The sequence below is a fragment of the Artibeus jamaicensis genome, unplaced genomic scaffold (assembly GCF_021234435.1).
Source record: "Artibeus jamaicensis isolate MK-2021 breed Jamaican fruit bat unplaced genomic scaffold, CSHL_Jam_final contig_923, whole genome shotgun sequence".
Classification (NCBI taxonomy): domain Eukaryota; kingdom Metazoa; phylum Chordata; class Mammalia; order Chiroptera; family Phyllostomidae; genus Artibeus; species Artibeus jamaicensis.
Genome location: NW_026522014.1, coordinates 2,618,953 through 2,641,698, shown reverse-complemented (window position 1 = coordinate 2,641,698; position 22,746 = coordinate 2,618,953). Strand labels below are relative to the sequence as shown.

Below are 22,746 nucleotides of genomic sequence, written 5' to 3'. Positions count from 1 at the left end.
AATATACCATTAATTTGAGACATCTCTTTATTATCTTGTAAATTAATAATGAAGGTTAATAATGTTCTGGATAAAATGTCTTTCACGTTAGACATTTGAATTTGAGTTATAGTTTCTGGGCCACTGTCTTTTTTAAACATCGAAACTCTTTCGATCTGTTTATTGATTGAAAAGACCATACAGAACCTGGATATTTAAAAAATCACAGAATAAAATACCACCGAAACATCATGGCCACAGAAGAAATTGACATCTCCATGAAAACGATTTAGGATGATGTATTAGACAGTGATCTTTGTAGACACACACAGCAACACCGATAAACAGGACCCACGATGGTGAGGAGGATGAACTAAGGCTGACAAAACTAATGTCAGCCAGCCAGAACCAAACATGCAAAACAGCTGAAAGAAATACTCAAGATTTACATTGATTTTCATGAGTGAAAATGAATGACCCTGTGTAGGTCAAATGCTGATCAAACAAATTACAGAGCTTCAGGCCAATTATTCAAGGCAGAATATCTCAGAATATACGTATTTGTCCGATGGAGTGAATGGGGTGAATTTTTGGCAGTGTGCACAATGTACGTGCAAATAAAGATCAGCTGAAGAAATCCAATTTAACAAAATGTATTTAGTGCACCAACATATCTATTTTTAATGATTAATGATTAATGATTCTTAGGAATTCCAAAAAAAAACAAAGTTGATTTAACATTCCTATTGTTTGGAAATCAGGTTTTCTTTGTTGACATGTAAACTTTACAGCAATAATAAAAATCAAAACAGTCTTATATGATGAAGCGGTGCATGAGTGTGTATGGCTGCTGGGCGTTGCCAGTGCTGATAGGATGAATGCAAATATGGAATCTGTAGGTAGAATCTGTAGATGCAACATAAACACTTATTGGTTATAAAGCAAAACTACTCTACATGGAGTCCATGCACAATCGTTGCTTGTAGGAGGAAAAATAAATGTTTTCAAATGTTTTGTTATTTCATTTCTTTATGTCTACACCCACCTGTACTCTCTGTAAGGAACTGTTTTTGTCATTAACACATACAGCAGCCAGCGCTGGTCCTCCCCAACACTTCAAATGACACCAGTCCAACCGGGGAGCCCGAGCCATTCCTGTACGTTTTAGGACGAAGGAAAATGAAGGATGCCGAGTCCAAGTGCTACAAGCGCATGCAGCTGCTGCCCCCCTACCAAGGAGAAGGTAAAAAAAAGGATGACCTTAGCATGGGTTTCAAATACCATTGAAGGTTTATCTTCTTCCGTGGGTAAATATGTATGAACTGATTTTAACTTAATATGCCCGTAGTTTTAACAGTGGTCTTCATACCATGAAATGTTTGTGTATTTCATGCAGCAGACATGCCTGATTTCTTTATTCAAGTTCATCCAAAGACTTTCTGGCTAACATCTGCACTTAGGACAAAGTTACTACAGTGACTCAGTACTCACCCTTGGCAAGCAGGAACAATGCAGGATTTGGTTAAATATAGTCTATTACCCAATGGTTTGCCTTCAGATAGTTCAACATTTAATTTGTAACTCCCACTTTTCTTTAGACAAAGTAGCAAGTCAATTAAAAGTAGATACATGATATTTTCTGTCTGCAGTAGTTTGTGTTTTTTAAGAACCTGAAAGGCATTAGGTGCAACTTGCCGCCAAAAAGAATCCATTTCTCTGAAGTAAATGAAGCCATAGGAACACTGAACTGATCTTTTCAGAGGCCAAGTGAATGCAGCCATCCTCACTTTGGTCTTAGTTGCCTTGGGAGGTTGAACTTCTGTGCTATTGACCAGTATTTAAAACTTCTTTCTTTCTTTTTTGTTTTTTTTTTTTTGAGAACTGCCTTCAAAGCCTGAGGTTCATTCTTTTATAAAGATAAATGTTTGTGTTCTGGGGTAGATTTAAGTTTTGAAGATAGTGAGAAACTACTTGGAGCCGATGTTGATGAATATGTGATCAAACTGAGCATTATTTTAGCCAGTAATAAAGTGTGATTCTAAAGTAATAGACTGTTTATATTGTAATTCATCTGGCTGCAAATGCATCTTCACTAGGAATTTGGAACAATTGCATCATCTTTGAATTAAGAATAGAACCACCCAAGGCAACCCCTTTGAAGGTTAGTGGTTAGTAGGATACTTATATTCCAAAGCCATATAGTTTTTTTTTAAGGAGGCTTTATGCAAGAGTGATTTTGCATATACTTTCACATGATTTTTCTTATAGCATTTCCAGAGATATTTTAAAGGAAAGATTTGGAAACAGCCCAAGTGCCCATCAATAGATGAGTGGATAAAAAAGCTGTGTTACATATACACAATGAAATACTTCACCGCCATAAAAAAGAAGGGCTCTTACCTTTTGCTGCAGCATGGATGGATCTGGAGATTATTATGCTAAGTGAAATAAGCCAGCCAGTGAGACAAATATCATATGATTTCACTTGCATGTGGAATCTAATGAGCTGGTGAACAGAACAGAAACAGAGTCATGGATACAGGGAGCAGATTGACGGCTGTCTGGGGCTGGGGCTGGGGGCTGAATGAAACTAAGTAAAGGGATTAGCCAAAGAGCAGATATGCATAACCCATGGACACAGACAACACTGTGCTGATAGCCTGAGGGGAGGGTGCGCAGCATGGGCCAGGTGGAGGTGGGCAAGGTGGGGCCGGGAAATGGGGACGTCTGAAATAGTGTCGACAATAAAAATGAAGTTAAAGGTTAACTGACTAATTAATTAATTAAAGAAAAGATTTTGGGGTGAAAGATTCCATACAGAAGACATGTGTGTCTTTTGAGGAACAAATGGAGAAAATGCTAGAAAAAACGTAAATTCCGTTTGTAGTTGATAAAGTTAACCGCTCTATTTTGCTGCTGCTGCTGCTGCTGCTACAAGTGAAGAGCCCCAGAATAACTGACTGTACACTACTAAACCCCGCAGAGGTTTCCGCAGTTTCTGACGATGGCATGTGCATTTCTTTCTGAATGGCCAGGTCTGTTTTGCAACCGCACCTGGGACGGATGGCTGTGTTGGGATGACACACCGGCTGGGGTGACGTCCCACCAGCACTGCCCCGACTACTTTCCGGACTTCGACCCCACAGGTGGGACACTCGTTTTTATTTTCTGTTTTGTTAGGAAGCATAAAACTGACTTCTTTATACATCCCTTAGTGGTGGACTTCTTTGTTCCATTGAATTTAACCATGTGAAATTGCCCATGTTTGACCATTTGACCCACAAAAACTGCAGTCTCAGAAGTCAGTCTAGTAGATAAAGATTGTGTATAAATGAAGAAAAGTATGTCTTGCTCTTCTCACATAGTTCTATCTAAAATCATTAGTTTAATGTCTGTTAAAAAAACAGGAGGTACAGTGAAGCTAGCACTCTGGCATCGGACAGACCAGGTATTCAATCCTAACCCACCCGCTGTGCACTGACCTTTCAAATTCCATAACCTTTCTCACGGCTTCACGCTGTTTGGAAAATGGAGGTAGTGATGTCTGCTTTACAGGGCTCTGCTGAACATAAAACACGACAGCACATATTAAAACATTTTGTACAATTAAAACACCTCTATAATCTAGTAGATTCATGTTAGTCGCTATTTACTGGTATTCGTATTCAAGTTTCATAAAGGGATTAACATTTTGGAATGATTTTTAAGCCTTCATTTATTATTTTTCCTTCATGCTATTTTGAAATGGTAATGTAATGACAACTGTTATATTTCATCAACAGAAAAGGCTTCAAAATACTGTGGCGAAAACGGAATTTGGTTTGAAGATCCTGAGAGGAATAAGACCTCGACTAACTATAGCATGTGCAATGCTTTCAGTGCTGAGAAGCTGAAGGTAGGATTTATTTCAAATTTCAGTATTCGCTGAAAATGCCATTACTTACACACAGAAATATGCGATAACTGCAAATATGCGATTTCTGCTGCCAGAAAGCTAAACTATATTATAGAAGGAAACAGATAGTGACCTGTGTATTTAATTCTTTTCAATTCAGAACATGCCCTTCAGTTTGTTGAAAACTGGACACTTGAGTATCTATTGTCTTTTTTCCCCTATTGGTGTTCAGCGTGCGTCTGTGTTCCATTCTGTGGATGGACCAAGTTCACCAGCTGATGGATACTGGAGTTGCTCCCCCTGTTTAGCTCTAATAAATAAGGCTGCTATAAACCTTTGTGCTGACATATATTTTCATTTTTCTTGTGTTTTTTCTTTGATCAGTCTTTCCATGGAGAATTGAAATTCTTTTAAGAACTAGCTTTTAACATTGTTGTTTTGTATGTTCAAATTCTCCTTAGCATTACAATTCCCTTTCTTTTACGTTCTTTGAATTTAATTTAATTCTTGTAAAACTGGAAATTTAGGTCATTGATTTTCAATCTTCTTCAGTTTTTACACATGCCTTTTAGTCTTTAAACTTCCCCCTATGTACAGCTTCACCTGCATTTAAAAAGCTTTGGCATGCCATTGTGAGTTCTTCTTTGACCCACTAGTCCTTTAGAAATGTATTGCTTAATTCCCAGCAATATGAGAGAGTTTTCCAAGTTATCTTTTCATTAACAATTTCTAAACTATTGTGGTCAGCAAACGTGATCTTTAAGATTTCAGGTACTTGAATTATGTGGAGACTAGCTAGACAGACTGGTGTATGTCATCTTGGGTAAATATTCTCTGAATATTGAGTCAGCACTTGAAAAAATGGGTCTTCGGCAGATGTTGGGTACAGTGTTTATTACATGTGAATTAGTAAAATTTGTTAATCATGTCATTCAAATCTTCTATAGCTTGATTTTTGTCTGCGTGTGCTATCAGCTACGAGGAGGTGTCAATTTTTTCTTTATGCTTCATATGGTTTGAGTTTATATTAGTAGGTGCATAGAAATTTAAAATTGTGGTATCTTCCTGACTTAACATCTGCACCTGTGCAGTATCACACCAGTCGTCTTATGGTTAGTGTCAACCCGGTCACCTTTGGCATCCTTTTACATTCACTGTCTGTATCCCAGTGTTTAGTGGCATTTCTTAGTGGTAGCACATAACTACTTTAAACAACATCTTGTCCAACAAATTGCTTCACAGGTGAGGACCACAGAGGTCTGGGGAGGTGGGGTGAAAGCCACACAGAGACGTGATAATAATACTCTGAGTAAAGAACTGTTCTGATAAGCCCAGTCTCATGTTTTTCCCACAATGTCGTGTACATTCTTAATCTTATGCTATTCAATCTTTTCATCAGTTTATTATAATTTAATATAAAGAAGTTCTCTGAAATACTTGTTACAATTTTAGTAGAAATTTTAAAGGAGGAAACTATTTCCCTTTTCCATGGTCAGTTACACATTTGTTTTTGTGACTGTTTCGTTGTTGCTGCTGTCGTTCCAGAACGCTTACATTCTGTACTACCTGGCTATCGTGGGCCACTCTGCTTCTCTTTCCACTTTGTCGGTTTCACTGGGAATTTTCATGTGGTTCAAGTAAGTACCCTTATAGCCTCTGCTTTTTATCTTCTTTATGTCACTGAAATAAATGGAAAACTCTGTAAAAGTTAGGCAGGGGCGGGGAGGATCTTCTGCAAATCATAAGAAATCTATAGGAGTCATGAAGTAGCAAAAAAAGTAATATTAATTAAAGTACACGTTTAACCCTACCTCAGAGGACAATAAGATAGATTCATATAACCTTTCAAGGCAACATTCCTCCTTCACAAAACCAAACAGTCCCGAGCCCTTAAGCGCACTGTGTGAACGAGGTAAAGGTTCCATTATCGTGGCTAAAGTTCCATGAAGTGCTGTGCAGAGGGTCCTCTTCCTTCTTTTACCCCCACTCACAAATATGGAGGCCATGGCCACAAGTTCAATTGCACCCTGCCTGATTTCGAGCCATTTCACAAGCGGATTTGGCCAGAAGAGAAGTGGGCCTGATGAGGCCATGGTAGTATTTTTCCAGAGAAGGAAGGTCAAGAAGAATGTCTGCAAGAAGATGTCAGTCTTTTGCCCTTACAAAGCCAGCATCGTTACCTGCAAATATCTTTTAAGACAGTGCGAGGAATAAAATTTCAACTCGAGTTTCTGTTCCAACTCTGTGCCTAGACACTTGATTGCATTATCTGTGGTGAAATGATGGAGTTGATATAGATACTGATTTGACAATAATGGAGAATTTAAAACATTGATTCTGTATTTTCAGGAATGACTTTACAATGTATGTGAGATAGTAATATATGTTAAATTTGGTCCTAAAAATGTCCTAAATTTAGTGTAACTTCTTTAAATCAAAGGCAGAAGGTACTACATTACCCTCTTTGTGAGACTTCTGGCTTCTATGTTACTGTGGGGTGTCCTGCCACTACTTTAGTTGTGGTGGCATTACAAGGGGGAGACCCCAAAAGGCCAGAATTTATTTATTAAAAATTGTGTATTTACTCTTACATGTTTAAACTTCAGTCCCCTTCAAAGTGCTCTCCATTTGATGCAATACCCCTATCGAGACTTTTCCCCACCGCTCAAAAGAATGTTCGAACTCATTCATTTTGATGCCTATTAGTGCTTCTGCCATTTTTGTTTACCTCTTCCACATCAGCAAAATGTTTCCCTTTTGGGGGCAAGATCAGGTGAATAGGGAGAGTGGGGCATTGGGTTCATGCTGTTTTGGGTTAAAAACTGCTATATACTCAGAACCCTGTGAACAGGTATACTCGTAAATCACCCATCATGAAACAGGGAAACATATTGAGTCTTCAAAAAAATTTACTGAAGCCGAACACAACCTCTCACAACAATGCCAGCTGGTGCACTGATAGAGATGAGTTCCTAAACACTCACCTAGTGGGGGAAGCCTGCACTACAAGGGGCCCGCCCTCCAGAAGGTGAAGAATGATGAGGAAGGTGAAGCTCCTTAGTGACTACAAGTAATGCTCCATACATTTGGAGATGTGTTATATAATTAAACATATAGTGATTTATAAGCAGGATCTTAATTTGATTTTTCTTAAAATATTATGATGACACTGAAGAAAATTAAACCAAGAGAAGCACCTGTAAACCCACCCTTAACACCACTATTGTTTTTTATTCCTTTTAATCTTTGTCTATATTTTATATCATAATTATATATTATATTATGTGTAGACCTTATGTAGTCAAGATTCTTACACTGATCTAGCAATATTACTGAATATTTTTTAACTGGATAGCAAATAATAACAGAGAATGAGCTCCTTTCATACATAGTATAACAGGAGAAAGACATAAGCAAAGCAATGAGATATGAGGGATTAATTACTAGAATTACAATAAGAGTATTTTCAATTACAACGATCAAAATATAGCAAAGTAAACACATGGCATGATTGATCTTGGAATGCCTGTTCATTTTCCCACTGCATTTGACAATAGTAAATAAATATATCGTGGCTCTCACACAGACTTGATTAAAAATTCTGCCACTGAAAGTCTATTGTTTAAGATTTTTGATATCACTGAAAAAAAGTGCTCAAACTTATAATAATGCAAATAATAAATGTATTCAGGACTTTAAAGATTAAAAATGTCAAGGAGGCATTTCTTAGTTCTTTATTTCTCCTGCCACCTAAAGAATTGATGAGATGTGAGAGCCAAACCAACAAAGAAAAAGTGTTCCCATAACCACTGCTACACTAGAGCCAGTGCACATGGCTGTTTAAAGGTGCAGCACATGGACCAAGTGAAACACGTCCCAGCCCCAGTCAGTCCCCAAACAAAATCAACCTGGTCAAACCCAGGGGATCAAATTTGGGGGCAGATTGTCTAGAAACAACCAGATTTTGTTCTCCTGTCTCAATTTCCAGAACCTGTCCAACAATTTAAATCTTGGTTTAAAAAAAAAGTATTGATTTATAACCTGAATATCATAATGCGAAGACATGAAATAGCTGCTTCTCCAGAGCCCACACAACAAGAAACAAACAGAATGTGAACACTTGTGCTGTGATGCTAAATATCCAGATCCAAGTGGGGTTATATCACATTTTTATACACGTTCTTAACCTCATCTTAAACCTACCCAAAGCAAACATATCAAGGGCACCATTTTCTTAAGATTACAGTGTGTTTCTAACTCTTCACATTTTTCTTTACATTTGCATTTTTTAATATTAAAAGTGATTGTATAAATGAAAGATTGTAAATCTAATCCGTCACTGGATTTTCTCTTTTGATTAGCAGTGTTTTCCCCAAATCTTCAAATGCTCAACAGCACCCTTGTGGTCTTTACTGCCATCACACTGGAAGCCTTTATGACTTATGCACTTAAATGGCATCATCTGTGGGAAACCTGAGCAAAAAGTAATCTTCTCTCCCTTGCACAATTCCACATTCCCAAGGCTGGGTTGTTTTGCAAATTGCAAACAATCAATTTTATAAAACTGTCAAGAAGGCAAAATGAGAGGTCACACCCGGCTCCTCTTCTGGTGGTGCCCAGTGCCCCATTCACAGTCGTCCCATTGGAATCTTACTCTAAAGCCACAACGTGTGCCTGCCAGAGCCTTTTTAAAAGGAACAACCTGTAAGAGTCCTCCCCAAACCTGTGGTATCATACCAATTTATGCAATCTTCAAAACTTAAGGCAAAAATTAAATGTTTTCTATACCATTTTACCATTAGCTCTCTAAAAGCATACATATACATACATAGTGTACTAATAACTTGAAACAAATTTGCAGTGTGAAAGATTTGTGCCAGGTGAACTAAAGCCATGAAAGTGACATTATTACACGTTAGCCTTAAAATATGACGTCTTGAGATCCCCACTCACGTAGATCATTCTCTTCTTCACATGGGAGTGACACCTGGATCAGGTTGAGGCAGACATCAATTATGTCACCTTATCCCCCCACTAGTCCAGCATCTTCAGTGCTTATGGGTCCTTTTCACTCAGAGAGAAAGTAATATTCTATCCATCTCAATACCTATTTTTATCGAGAGAAATTAGCCATAGCTAATGTCAAGTTTGTGCTATTTCTACTTAAAGACTTTCCATATCTGATAGGAAAATATTGTCAGCTTCTCTCACATTCATTCAGGCAACAAGAATTTACATTGAGAACAATTACACGTGGAATTACTCTCATTAAATTCAGCTAGTCCTCGTTAGCATCCTATACCTCTTCTTCAGAACAGTTATCCCACTAACAGTAAATAAACACATAGTATATAAGGTCCCTAGCAGGAGAAGCTGTCTGCTTTGTTCACCAATATATCCCTAGCACCTACCAGAAGATCTAAAGTATAGTAGGTACACAATATGTGTTGGATTATTGAATGAATTTTAATAAATTTAAACTACCTTTAACTCATTTCAAAAAGCTCAGGGTAAATGTCATGAAAGTGTAATAAAAATTTTAAAACTTAATTAGCAGAAATTATATTGAAACCTTCAAGAAACAGAAACTCTTATTATATATTAGTCATAGTGTTCCTGAACAGTTAATCCAGCTTTAAATCATCACTTTCTCACTATGTACATAAAGCAGTACTGTATATAGGTTTTAGCTAACAGGATAATGTCCACTATCAGTTAGTTAATGCCTATGGTTAAGAATTTGACACAGGTTCACTGTGATACAAAGGGTAAGACTTGGGACCATCTACCTTGAATGTAATTAATTCTCTGATATACTGGGCAAATGTTTAGTGGTCACAGTTCAAAGAAGAAAATTGTTCTTATATTTTCAGTCCAAAAAATTACTATTAAGCCCTACAGTGTACCCAGACAGCGTTCTGGATGCACAAAGCGGTTTCATTCTAGTGAGAAAAAAGGAGAAAATAACAGGCAATAAACAAATATATGATGTCCTGAGAGGAGAAGAAAAATAAAGCAGGGATGCAAGGGCCTGAGAGCAAGTAGAGGTGTAGGAAGTGCATTTTATTCAGGGTAACTCCTGCTTATGCAGGACATTAAACATTAACCAGCCCTTTAAGTTAATGTTGTACATTGGCAGATTATTGAACTCTCCCTGATCAAAAGAAAACCAGGCACGAGAATGGCAGCGCTGTGTGATGAGTTCACCCACACCGCTTAGTTCTGGTTGATGTCAGTGGTCATAGGTCTAAACCAGGCTGAACCCAATCACCAGACGTCAGCTGCCTCCCATTGAGAAGAATTATAAATGCTGTTCTGACTGTCAGAAAAATGGCAGGGGACAGCTTAGCAATGCAACAGGGACAAGTGTCTGCAGTATCAATGGGTACAAAGTTTTACATACATAATTTTTCTTTTTAAACCCTTAAAATTGCAACCTACTTTCACAGCACTAGTATAAAATTAATTAGGTCCTGTTTTTTTTTTTTAACAGACTTTGCTGCTGCTAAATAACGTAGTACGTGGTCATGTGTATGTGAAAAAGAGAAAGTTTTCTAAACCCCATCCTGCATTCTACCCCTGATCAACAAGTTGAAAATGTTTTTAATATTTTGTATTAGCTCTTTACTGATGCTTTTGTGCACTTCCTGAAAGGTTGAAAAATGTAGCTACCATAATTACAAATAGACTCCAACACACACCCTCATTACTTAAACTTGCTTTTTACTACAGATAAGTAACAACTCATTTTACTGTGATTTGGAAATGTAGGAAAAGCACTGTAAATAAACCTAGATCATTCTCATATTTCATCTTTCCTCAGAATTTTCTTTTCAAAATTCCTAGGACTCTAACTTCATTCCATGAAAACCCTTTTAGGGATAGTTAGTCTGATGAATTTTTAGCATCATTAACTGAATGCTATAAGTTTTTACACAATTCTAAACACTTTTTAACTGGATAAAATATGGCAAATACAAAATGATTTCTCTAAGATAATCATTCCAATTTTGTTAGAGCCATTCTACAGGCTCTCTTCATTTACATCAAATAGTGAAATAAGATATTTACACTAATGAACGTCCACACAAATACATATTACAAGTTTATCCAGTGGAGGACAAATGTATAAAAAAATTCCAACAAAATGCTTAGCCCCAACAAAAATTCCAACAAAATTCCACAAGGTGGGGAATGGCTGTGCCAACGAGGACAGGTATTGTCAGTTCCAAACCACACATGCCTCATAGTGAGATCGAATCTGAGCGTATCTGAAATTCTTTGCCTGTGTCTGAGCTCCCCCATCAGGAGGATGTGGAAAGTAGGAACCACAGAGTTGATTCTGGTTGGAATATGAGAATTAAAACTCTGCTGGAAGAAATATCCACAGAGAGGGGTGATGGGAGACTTAATAAAGCCTGTGTAGGTAGTTGGTCAAGGACATGGATTTAGTACTTTGTCACAGGCCACCTTGGTTCAGACTTTATGCCCTGTTATTCCATTTGCCACATAATTCTTGCCTGGTCGCGTCAATAAAGAGTTGACTTTTCATCTGAAGCACAGGCCAAACTGTGATGGTTTTTCTTGTAAGAGTTCTCTTCTCAAGTAATTTCACATCCGTTATAATTAAAAGTGATTTTATCATGCACCCTTTCATTTGCTATGAAGTCACCTGAGGACTGAAAGTGATGAGCTCCCATGACTAGAAGACTGTTTTTAAAAATCAGACAGAAAAGTACAATAAGACTTATACACGGGACCAGCCTCACTTACTTCCATATGTTCTCTCGACCAACGTTAAAGGCAATATTACAAATATTGCCAAAATGTTCCCCCACCCCGGCACTTTAGCATTTTGGCGCTGGTTAATACTGTTACTTTCCCTCCCAGGAGCCTCAGCTGCCAGCGGGTGACCATACACAAGCACATGTTTCTGACCTACATCCTGAATTCCATCACTGTCCTCATTCACCTGATTAAAGTGGTGCCCAACGAGGAATTCGTGAGCATGGATCCGGTGAGCGTCCCCTTGTTTGTTTTTAATGTTATTTTTAAGGATGTAGTATCTGTAAATAGTGAACATGGTGTTATTGTTTGATTTAAGCAGGTTTTTTTACATGTGCAACGTATTTAGTTTTACAGTTCAGTCTTGCATTAAGCAAGGCATGTCTTTTATTTCTAGGCAGTTAGTAGAACTAGTTGTTCTGTGCCATAGTAAAGGGCTGGGAATGATTCACTCATAAGCGAATAAGAAGTATACAAACACTTGTGAGTTTTCACTGCTAATTGAAGATGCATGGACATCTATGGGGAGTTTACTGAGCACACCGTAAGGACATAGGCAATAGTAGGTACACTGGGGCAGTGCGTCCCTGGTGGCCCAGCATGTCCCTTACCAGGCTACAGATGTGCCTAAACATTAATCCCCTCAGCATTCTGGCATCAGGCTGGGCTTGGGCCAGATACTTCAGCGATGAATAACTATGCATTCACTCTAGTGAGCCATCTAAATATTAATCATATTCTCTATCTGCGTGACTTTTAAAAGGTTTAATTACCCCTACTTCACTCATTCTCATCTCCCATCTTTGCTGATGGTCCCATTATCTGAGCTCAACCAGAAACCACAGGGCAGGGAAGCCCTGACTGCGGTGGTCAGAGCTGTTTCTCTGCGCCCAGGGCAGTGGGAGCAGGGTGGAGAGTGCCTTTCGAAGCACAGACAGAAGCTTTCTAGCGCAGAAGGAAGGGCCAAGCGGTGTTTGCATTTTTGTTTCTCTGCTTAACTGTGTTATGCAAGCATGTGTAGATAGCCTCAGCTTTCAGAATTGGCATTTGACGGCTCTGCCAACCGATGACAAAAATGCGTGAAATCTGCCCAGAGCATGCATCCTGTGTGACAGTGGCATGGCCTGGGAAAGCAGCTTAATTTGGCTGCTAATGGATCCATGGTGTTAATCATCTTTCGCAGTGTGAATATATCCAAAGAGGAATTGTGATCCATTGTCTAAAACCATGGCCTTTGTCATGTGAGACAAATTCCTGTCTTAACCTATAGAACAAGACGAAGGGGGTTTATCTTGATGACTTTTCTTTTTTAAGGTCAACTGATTTCAATAAAATAATCTCATTTCACTTAATTCTCCTAAGACTTCAGTGAAGGGTGGGTATTATCTCCATTATTAGCTGAGTAAACAGAGACACGGTACTGCACTGTGTCCTCTGCACTGTGGCAGGTCAGCGATGGGATCCAGACCCAGACCTGCCTCCCGCAGGAGCCGACCCTCTCTCCGCTGCACCACCAGTGCTTTTCGTTGTCTCGTTCATTCCCTCGGGAGGAGGCATTCCTGAAGAGATGGGCTCGGCCATTGCAGAGCAACGACTGTCCATAACTGGATGCGGACACTACATTTAATTAGGGAGGATGACCCCCACTAAGTTTGAAACAGATGTAGAAGCAATTAACTAATCATCTCTCAACGGGAAAAACTCAAATTTTTGGCTTCCCATTTCCCATTAAGTGTGGAAATCCTGAGAAAGTTATTTATTGTCTCTACAAAATAGGCCAGAACACGGGAACTCAATCACTAAATAATCAACCCTGCAAATCATACACCATCAAGTTATGAACTATCGTAAATTCTTAAATAAACCCACCACTTGTGTACCACCAGCCCCCTCCTGGCTGTTAGGGGGAGGGGCTGCTCATCTACTGTGAAATCTGCTAAACCTGTTATCTTCCTGAAATAGTCTAAGTTCAGGATTTTTCTGAGTTCACCATTGAATTGCAGAAATCATTTAACCTTATCTCTCAAATGCAAACAGTAAATACTGCCCTGCTTTTTCCCAAGAGATTGTCTTGTAGTTCCAAAAAAAAGCATAAAGCTTTTAAAAATTCCCGAGGGCATAATATTATAAGCCATCGCTCTCAGGGTTGCTATGAACACTTGCCTGGTGGCTAACTCCCTGGGTCTCTGCACAAGGCTTTCCCATCCTGTCTGTTGCTCTAGTCATTGCTCTTAATGGTCTTAGGAGTTAGCATCGCTGGATATTTCCACTCTCATAGGATACTTTAGAGGCAGACATGCCTATGTAGTCCATCAGCCACTGCACCCAGGCTGCCTCCATGCCACCAAAAAGCCAGCCTAGCTCTGCCTTGCAGCTTTCGTATTGCCTAGAAAGCTTTACACCCAGCAAGCTGGTATATAGCATCCTGGCTCAGCCACTGTGCAGCTCGTGCCCCGGGGAAATGTTAAGTGTGAGGACGGGGGAGCCAGAGAACTGTACAGGAGCTTTCCTTCTGGGTATGGAGGAGTGGATGGCAGTCTCACACACGTTAAGGGTCCTCCAAGTGACCTAAGTTTGAAAATCAGGAAAGAAGCTTATCTTTATGACATGACTAACTCTTGATGCTCTCAAATCGAAATACTGTGAAGCTAAAAGACTTGGGGTTTTTTTAGCTATGCAAAACCAAACTTCCTAGAGAAAAAAACAACTGTAAAACACTTGAAAGGTAGAATTTAATCCAATCCATCAAGTGTTGCTCTGACTTGTGGATATAGAGGGTGGCACCTGTGACCAGGTGCTTGGGGAAGCTAAACGCAGGCTGATGCAGACACTTTGGCTGGTTTTCACACTTACCCTCTGCTCACTGTCACATCTTTGCCTGTGTCTTCTCCTGAGCATCTCCTTTTCCTTCTGACAGCTGAGCTGCAAGGTTTTGCACTTTATCAACCACTACCTGATGTCCTGCAATTACTTCTGGATGCTGTGTGAGGGGATCTATCTGCACACACTCATTGTGGTGACCGTGTTCACTGAGAAGCAAAACATGAAGTGGTACTATCTCTTGGGCTGGGGTATGTATTACCTCCAACTGAGTTTTGAGCCTCATTCCCCTCTGTCTGTATATGTACAATCTCCTCTGGTCTGGGTGTCAGAGAACAATCAGGGGCCCAGGTCCTTTGAGGAATGATGAGGCAGATGCTAGAAGGAGTTCGGTCTCCAGGAGAGCTTGGTAGGAGCCCTTTAACAAGTTTATACAGACTGTGGTGGACATGGGGTGGGAACAGAGGGGCACGATGATGAGTGTCTTCAAGGAACTCGGCCATTGGATGGATAGAAAACATGCCTGTAAGAGAAAATCCAACCAGCCCCCCTTCAGTTTTATTTATCACCTGTTTGTAGAGCAAAGGAGAATGTCCCATTTTCAGTTCTGTATGTCCCCCACCCTGGCCCACATCCCTTTCTCAAGAACATTGCTTCCTGCCCATCCATCAAGCAGGGTTTCTCCAACAAAATGTGAAGGAGTAGGGACTAGATGAGCAATAGGTATAACCACATGGGCCTCCAAATGGGGCCCGTCTGACTTCACAGAGCATGGCAATGGCTTTGGAAAACTTAGGGCTGGATTGCTCAAGCAGTGACCACTTCTGTAGATTGACTGAGGCAGGGTTCTCGGGTCCATGAGAACTCCCTAGAATTGCTTCCCTTCCTTCCCCCAGGGCTCTATCAGTGTAGCCCACTCTGGTGGAAAGGGGGAAGATAGACAGTGAGGTCTAGAAAGGGAAAAGTTTCTGGGACAAAAACGCATGCTGCTTTATTTTCCTAAAAGTCCCAGGAAACTCCCATATCAGAGAATTCTTGGCATCCACTGATCAGAGGACTGTAAATCTTAGAACAGAGGCTGTAGAGTATCTTCAGCTAAGCATGACATTTAAGTGCAGGGTTTTGGGGAGCTCCTAAAAATACTGGTAAGAGGGAAAGGGTTTACTGAGGATAGAGAATAATCCAAAAGGTTTCTAAGAACATCAGTCTTTGTATTTAAACCCCTGCCCAAAAGACATTGTTACCAAGTGTACAGAAATGTGTCTGGGAAGTCCGATAAGCAACTCGAAGTCTTTTCCACAATCTAGACCAGGGCTAACCCTAGGGAAGATTCGTTTTCATAACACCCCTCCCTAATAGAAATACATGGATTTTTAACCAAGCACACGATTCGAACCCAGCAAGATATCCTATAATTATGGGTCAATGGAACAGATATTTGGAGTATTTCAACATTGAACTGATGATGTTATAACTCTTTGGTTGTAAGTGACAGAAATCAAGATATTCTAATTTAAGCAAAAAGAGAGAAATGATCAGAATCAAAGTATTCCACGGAAATAGCACCCCACCCCAGGCCCCCCAATATGCACTCACACACATACACTGTTCTGTCTGATCTAAATACTTCCTTCCTTCAAAGTGAAATCTACGGTGCACTTCCTGTACCCGCTTTGACTATTTAAGAACATCTCTCTGCCCTAGTCAAAAAATGTTCCTGGAAGAAAAAGGATGTAAATCTATTTTTGAAAGAAACACATTTTTTCTTCCTACAACAGGATGAGGTGGAGTGAGATCCCCATATGCGTCCCTTGTTGTCTCATTAAAAGTATGTGTTTCAGAATAAATTCAGAGAATGAATTTCTCGAAGCCCCAGTGGGGAAACCGTGTGCTAGAATGGCTGTCAGGACAACACAATTATGTCTTGTGTAATGGTCAAATTCAAAATTATTTCAGATCAAAATTACAATTGAATCGACAGTCCTATTGAATTATATGCTTCATGGCTTTAGAAGGGAGGCTGTTCTCTGGTGAGAACTCAGTATTTTCAGGCATTCTCTTGTTTGCCTATAATTCTCAGAAAATCAAAGTGTGTAGGTCTAATTCACTTCTGAGACACACTTCTTGACTGATAGAATTTAAAAACTCATTTTACAAGTTTCTCAACCAAATTAAACAATGTGCTGTTATACATGAGTACATTTGAGGAAAAAGACATCTTTTTTTCCTCACAAAAATTACAACTTTTGTCTAGATGAGCTATATAGAATGAAAAAAAATTTTTAAAGAAGTATCCTGACAGGATGCATTGCCAATAATTACCTCCATCATTCTGTTTGTAAATTCCAAGTTGTTTTCGCTAGCACTTCAAGTGCAGTCGGGGAGGTCCATACTAAGCTGCCTTAATACAGGTCCGCAGCCAGAGCATACGCCGGCTACTCTGAAGCTCTCATATTGAAAGAGAACAGGATTGATGCACATGGTAGAGACAGAAAAGTAAAAAGCCACTGCAAACACCAACAAGGCTCTCAGACCGTCACTTCCACATGCTGTCCCAGGTCACGTGCTCCTGGGGACCCCAGCTTCTCTCTCTGAAAGAGCCCAGGTCACACACAGTGAAAAGCTTTCTGGTCTACAGTCATCATCCTCACCCCATCGAGATGTGACAATGGTGTTAGTCCTGGAGAGAGTAATAATGTGTCTACCACCCCACATGATTTGGGAGAGGCTTTAATTATTTGGGTGATCTTAACCTAACTCTCTGAAAGCCCGTGATGTTCTAATCAAGAACATTTCTACCTGGTTTGATCAAAGATATTTGTGCTAAACATCAGGAAACTATCTTGACAGAAACAATTAATTTGCCACTTTTTTTTTCAAAGTAAGTAAGTTGTCTATGTTCTATGCAACTGCAGTTATAGCTTATGACAAAGAAGCCAGGTGTAATGGGTACTGTTTCACATTTTTAGGGTTCCCCATGGTGCCAACTATCATCCATGCCGTTACCAGGACCCTGTACTTCAATGACAAGTAAGCACTGTGGGTGTTTTTAGTTAACACTTGTAGATGAGATGCATGTGCACTGATGTTTTCTGCCCCCTCCCTTTGTCCAGCTGCTGGCTGAGCGCGGAGACCCACCTGCTGTACATCATCCACGGCCCCGTCATGGCAGCACTGGTGGTGAGAACTGCTTTCGAAGTCTGTTACTAACATCCCCAGAGTGTCCTCTCTGGGGATTTCTTCGGCGATAGTTCTATTAGCATGTATATCATAACTTTCAAATGAAGCTAATTTAATGATAATCTTTAATAAAAAGAACAATTACTGATCGATGCTCAATGTCCCAGCAGTGCAGAGCAAACTGAACGACCTTCAGGCAGTCCTGTGTGGGTGGGCTCCCCACCCGGGGGAAAGAAGAACTGAGGAAAGTGGGTGTCCCTCAGCGGTCCTGACCTGCTGGTCTGCTCACTCACGACATCGTATCTTTGCAGGTCAACTTCTTCTTTCTGCTCAACATCATCCGTGTGCTCGTGAAGAAGATGAAGGAAGCCCAGCAGCCCGACTCGTACATGTACCTGAAGGCGGTGAAGGCCACTCTGTTCCTGGTGCCCCTGCTGGGAGCGCAGTTCGTCGTGTTTCCCTGGAGGCCCAACAACAAGGTGCTTGCCCAGATCTACGACTACCTGATGCACTCTCTGATTCACTTCCAGGTAAGGAAGCCGGTGGTGCGTGTGTTCCATGACTTGCTCTGCTGGTTGATGCAGGATGATCCATTCCCTGGGGCTCATCTGTGATGAGAGGGACCCTTTTGACCATGTGTAACCTGGAAGGGGTTCTCACTGCCAAGCTCTCCCACTTTCTGAATCTTACAGTTGAAGAAGGAAGCAGGGGGTATGGGCTTGGAGAGATACCTCCATGTCCAAATACCTGTCCAGGGACTGAGCCAGTGCACGGTGCCGAGGACAAGCTCCTGTCCCCACAATCCTTCCAACCTCTCCTCCCCCCCCCCCAGTATTTTGAGGGCTGTATTTTGTTTTCTCGAGGGGAGTTCTGAAGAACAACATAATCCATGCCCATCAGTTTCCCAACTGTAGTGAAGCCTTGGATGTGAGTGGTAGCAATAGTTTTTCATCGAACCTTGACTATCGCAATAGTAAAATGTTCCTCTCCAGATTGTCTACTTACATTAATGGCTAAACAATGTAATGTACGTGAAAGCAACTTCAGCTCTTTCCTCCTCTCTGTAGGGATTCTTCGTTGCCGTGATTTACTGCTTCTACAACAGCAACGTAAGCATGCCTTTCATGTGTTACTACTGCTTGTTCATACGAAGCCAGCACTTTTCATCTTCCAGGGAGCTGCTTCTCATTTGGGCTCATGGTCATAGTGCTCTTTTCATGGTTGCATGACTAGCGGGGTTGTGTTTTCCCACCACTGCAAGGTGAATCTTTTCTGTGCCTTGTGGTACAATTGCAGGTATTACTCAAACAGGCAGCTAAATTATGATTTCCTTGGATTGCACCCTGAGCAGCGATAGTGAAGGCCATCCTGGATCCCCCAGAGAGGAAGGTCATGCCCCATCCTCTGGAAGCCCCACTGCTCACTAGGGCAGAGCCAACATCCAGCCCGTCTGTGCTGGTTTGCTGCCTCCTTTTCAGCAGCTTGGTGCAGTATTACGCCACTACTTTTTAATTTCCAAGTGAATTTAAAGTTTCTTTTTTTAATCATAATTTTTAACCTTAAATTTGTTTTGCAGTCTGTCAAATTGTGGTGGCAGAAAGTGAAGGGGCAGGCCTTAGAATCTTTTCATTCACTGGATCAAAACTCCTGGCAGAAACCTTGCCTTCCATTCAAGTACATAACGTAACTGCAGGTGATTGTGGAGAACTTAACGGGAAAATAAGACCATAGTGAAAATATTCTATTACAACTTGATCTTCTTTTTTACAAATATATGTAAACTGAGTCCCAAATGCACCAACTTTACGCAGCAGGTTAATAATAAAATTGGGTGTAATAATTATGTCTCCAAACATCAGACTGGGGCTTATTTTATAAAGTTGGCAATAAATAAATTGAAATAATCAGGGGAAACTCTAAATTGACCTCTATTAATTGCTTTTAAAATGAGTGATGGTTTATATACTAATTCAAAACTCTGAATGTTATACTATCTATCCCCTTAGCAAATCCTAACATTTCTAATGCTTTGGGAGCAAAAAACCAAAATCTCCTGGGGTTTTTTTTTGTCAAACAAATTTAATAACCTGCCCTGGCTGGTGTAGCTCAGTGGAATGAGCGTGGGCCTGCGAACCAAAGGATAGTGGTTCGATTCCCAGTCAGGGCACATGCCTGGGTTACAGGCCAGTTCCCAGCAGGGGACGCACAACAGGCAACCATACATTGATATTTCTGTCCCTCTCTCTCTCCTTCCGTTCCCCTCTAAAGATAAATAAATAGAATCTTTAAAAAAGTTAATAACCTTATTCTTGGATCAAAGAAACATTAGGCTCGACCTGTGGCATTGTAAAAAATAATGGCCCTTTTTAAAGTGCAGTTATTGATGGTGTGCTGCTAAGGGCCTATTCTAATACGTGAGGTATACAGAGTAAAGCAGGTCACCATCTGCACACAGAAGGATAGGTTATCATTTTGGAATATGATTATAGAGGGCTATGAACATTTCTGTAGTAATCATTAAAAAATTAAAGTAGACTTCAAATCCTTTCACCTGGTACTGGGCTGGGCACTTAATTAATAGGCACAGTGCTCTACTGGGGGTTATTTTAAAAGGACAAATGAGGAGAAGCTGAGGCAATTTTATTTCCACTGGGTCCTTTTACTAACTCATTTAAACTTATCACTGTCTGCCTTGACTACTTCTACACATCTTCTACATCAGGCTCTTGCCTTATCAGAGGTGGTAGCAGATACAATGTTTTCCAAGTCTTTCTTCCTCATGGGATGTGTCTGCCATGTATTAAGTGTGAAACCAGGTCAAATTTCGCTCATTGGACTCAAGAGCTAAAGAAGAAACCTTTGCGCAGTAGCAAGTAACCTTGCCCACGGAGGCCTAGGCAGGTACTGGTGCCAATTGTTCCCCGCACGGCCAGAGCACAAACCACACAGCCTTTTAAATTGGAATTACAGTTCAATCGCCCACCTTTAACTTCTGTTAGGTCCCAAGAATTGTGCTCAGAAACTTGACTTGTGCCGGTTCTGACCTTACATGAGCACAAGACTCCCTTTTCTCTTCCAGGTCCAGGCCACCTTGCAGCGCCAGTGGATCCAATGTAGTATCGAATGCGACCAGCGCTACGGGCGCCGCAGCAACAGGCGCCCCAACAACAGGCGCCCCGACTTCAATGCTGCCGCCGCCGCCGCTGCCGCCGCTGCCGCTGCTGCCGCAGCTGCCGCCGCCGCTGCCGCAGAGGCTGAGGTTGAGCCTGGCAGTGGTCTCCCCATTTACATCTGCCACCAGGAGCCCAGGAACCTCATCGTTACCATCAGCCCTGCCGAGGAGAATTCTGAGTTTATCCCTATGGAAGTGGTAGAAGTGGTGGAAGTGGTGGAAGAGGAGACCAGCGCTTAAGTGTGAAGCCAATAGAGCATCGTGATCTCTGAGCCTTCATGTCCTGGGAGAAAAAACAACCATGCGTTTAAAGTGACCCCCATCCTCCCAGGAGCCAAACATGTCATCTGTGAAGAATCTTTAAGTAATTCTGTCCGTAGTGAAGCTGAAGAATATTCTTGGTACTATTGCCATGGGAGACAGGCTAGGAATGGAGTCTCCCACTGCGACACTTGTGAATTCCATCTTCCATCCAGTGCTGAAATGCAGGTGTAACGTATGCAAAGTGTCCGAGACAAACACAAGTGAATTGACCTAGTTCAGATACAGGGTGCTCCTTGTTAATCTTGAGCCATTTATACCTTTAAAAATGAAAATCACGGTCAAAATCTTTTCTTTTTAACTCTAAAATTTGAATTAGACTATTTCTGTATTTGGCTATGGATCTGATTTTTAATTTTTTTATTTCAATCGATTCTGATATTACTCAGATGTTGTGCCATCCACGCAGTGCAAACTACACAAATTACGACGTGACCTCTACAAGGCCAAGTGGCTTTCTCACATAGGGATGGCTAAGAATGTGGAAACGAAGGAAGGTGTAATGCTTTGAATGGAAAAGAAGTTGAGTCAATTTGCTTGAAACATTAGATGGGCCAATTTGGTCACTGGCTTATGCTCAGCCTAGTTTTAGATGACCGTGTCCAGTAGGCAGCCCCTAACGTTGGTAAGGAAGGGGCCTTCAGGTTGAAATGTGCTTCGGTCACTGGCGTATATAAATTGGGAGGTCACAAAGAATCCTTTGCTAAATTTTTCACAAAACTGCCAAAAATATAATTCCTAGTGGGAGAGAATATTCTCTCTAAAGAAAGTTTTCTACTTTCCTAAGCTCTAGGATTTAGAAAGCAAACCACTCCAAAGTTTGTAAAGCTGATTACCTCTTGCCCTTGGGTGCTACCTAGCAGTAAAAGATACATTTAAGACTGGTAATTAAAGGACTCCATATAAGTTCACTCACTGCTTTCCACCCGGCTTCAGCGCTTAACAAGATATCAGTCTTTTTCAGGAAGATTCGGCAGGGCTAATTATAAGTCAGGTTGTAGCTGACCTCTTGTTTGCTGTGCACAGGAGGGGGGAAATGTAACCACTACAAATCCGTATACCGATTCCCAATTCATTTGAAATTCACATGGTTTCTCACTGAAACCCAAAATTACATTCCCGTGTCTCTGTTTACTTCCTCAGTTCAAAATCTTCCAAAGTCCCTGAATAAGCCAGTATTATAACTGGCACCTGAAATTAATTTGTGAATTTGGAACCATAATCAGAGTTATCCTTGTTTAATTTGTCTGCTAAATGAGGAGATACACCGAAACCCTTTAAATCACAAGTCTCATCTATGACACTTCATGCCACTGTGGAAGTGATTTAGTTGTGGAAAGACAAAAAATTTGTTCTGGTTACATGGATAGGTTGCCCCCCCAAAATTATATTCTTTCAGAAAATATTTTGGATACTAAAGTAGTTTAAGTCTCTTTTACCGAATGTAAAGGAAGAGTTAAAAAGAGGGTATTTTTCCAATCACAGTGTTTATGTAATGGTGTTTCTATTTTTGTTTACAAACATGGAAAACAGTGTATTTCAGGCAGCTCTAGTACAAATGTGATAATATATTGCTAAAATATTCTAGATGTTA

The 22,746-nt window shown here is 40.6% G+C and overlaps 1 protein-coding gene across 1 annotated transcript in view; it reads left to right on the top strand.

Annotated features, from left to right (window-relative positions):
* Positions 1-21,071, top strand: part of CALCR (calcitonin receptor) — a 37,943-nt gene extending 16,872 nt beyond the window's left edge. Inside the window, exons 2-12 of the mRNA XM_037163009.2 lie at positions 1,069-1,222; positions 3,015-3,125; positions 3,762-3,874; positions 5,420-5,511; positions 11,765-11,891; positions 14,577-14,730; positions 17,449-17,509; positions 17,593-17,659; positions 17,971-18,189; positions 18,727-18,768; positions 20,739-21,071. Of these exons, the coding sequence (XP_037018904.2) occupies positions 1,069-1,222; positions 3,015-3,125; positions 3,762-3,874; positions 5,420-5,511; positions 11,765-11,891; positions 14,577-14,730; positions 17,449-17,509; positions 17,593-17,659; positions 17,971-18,189; positions 18,727-18,768; positions 20,739-21,071 (1,473 nt within the window). The remainder of the gene's footprint in view (positions 1-1,068; positions 1,223-3,014; positions 3,126-3,761; positions 3,875-5,419; positions 5,512-11,764; positions 11,892-14,576; positions 14,731-17,448; positions 17,510-17,592; positions 17,660-17,970; positions 18,190-18,726; positions 18,769-20,738) is intronic.
* Positions 21,072-22,746: the final 1,675 nt, after the last annotated feature.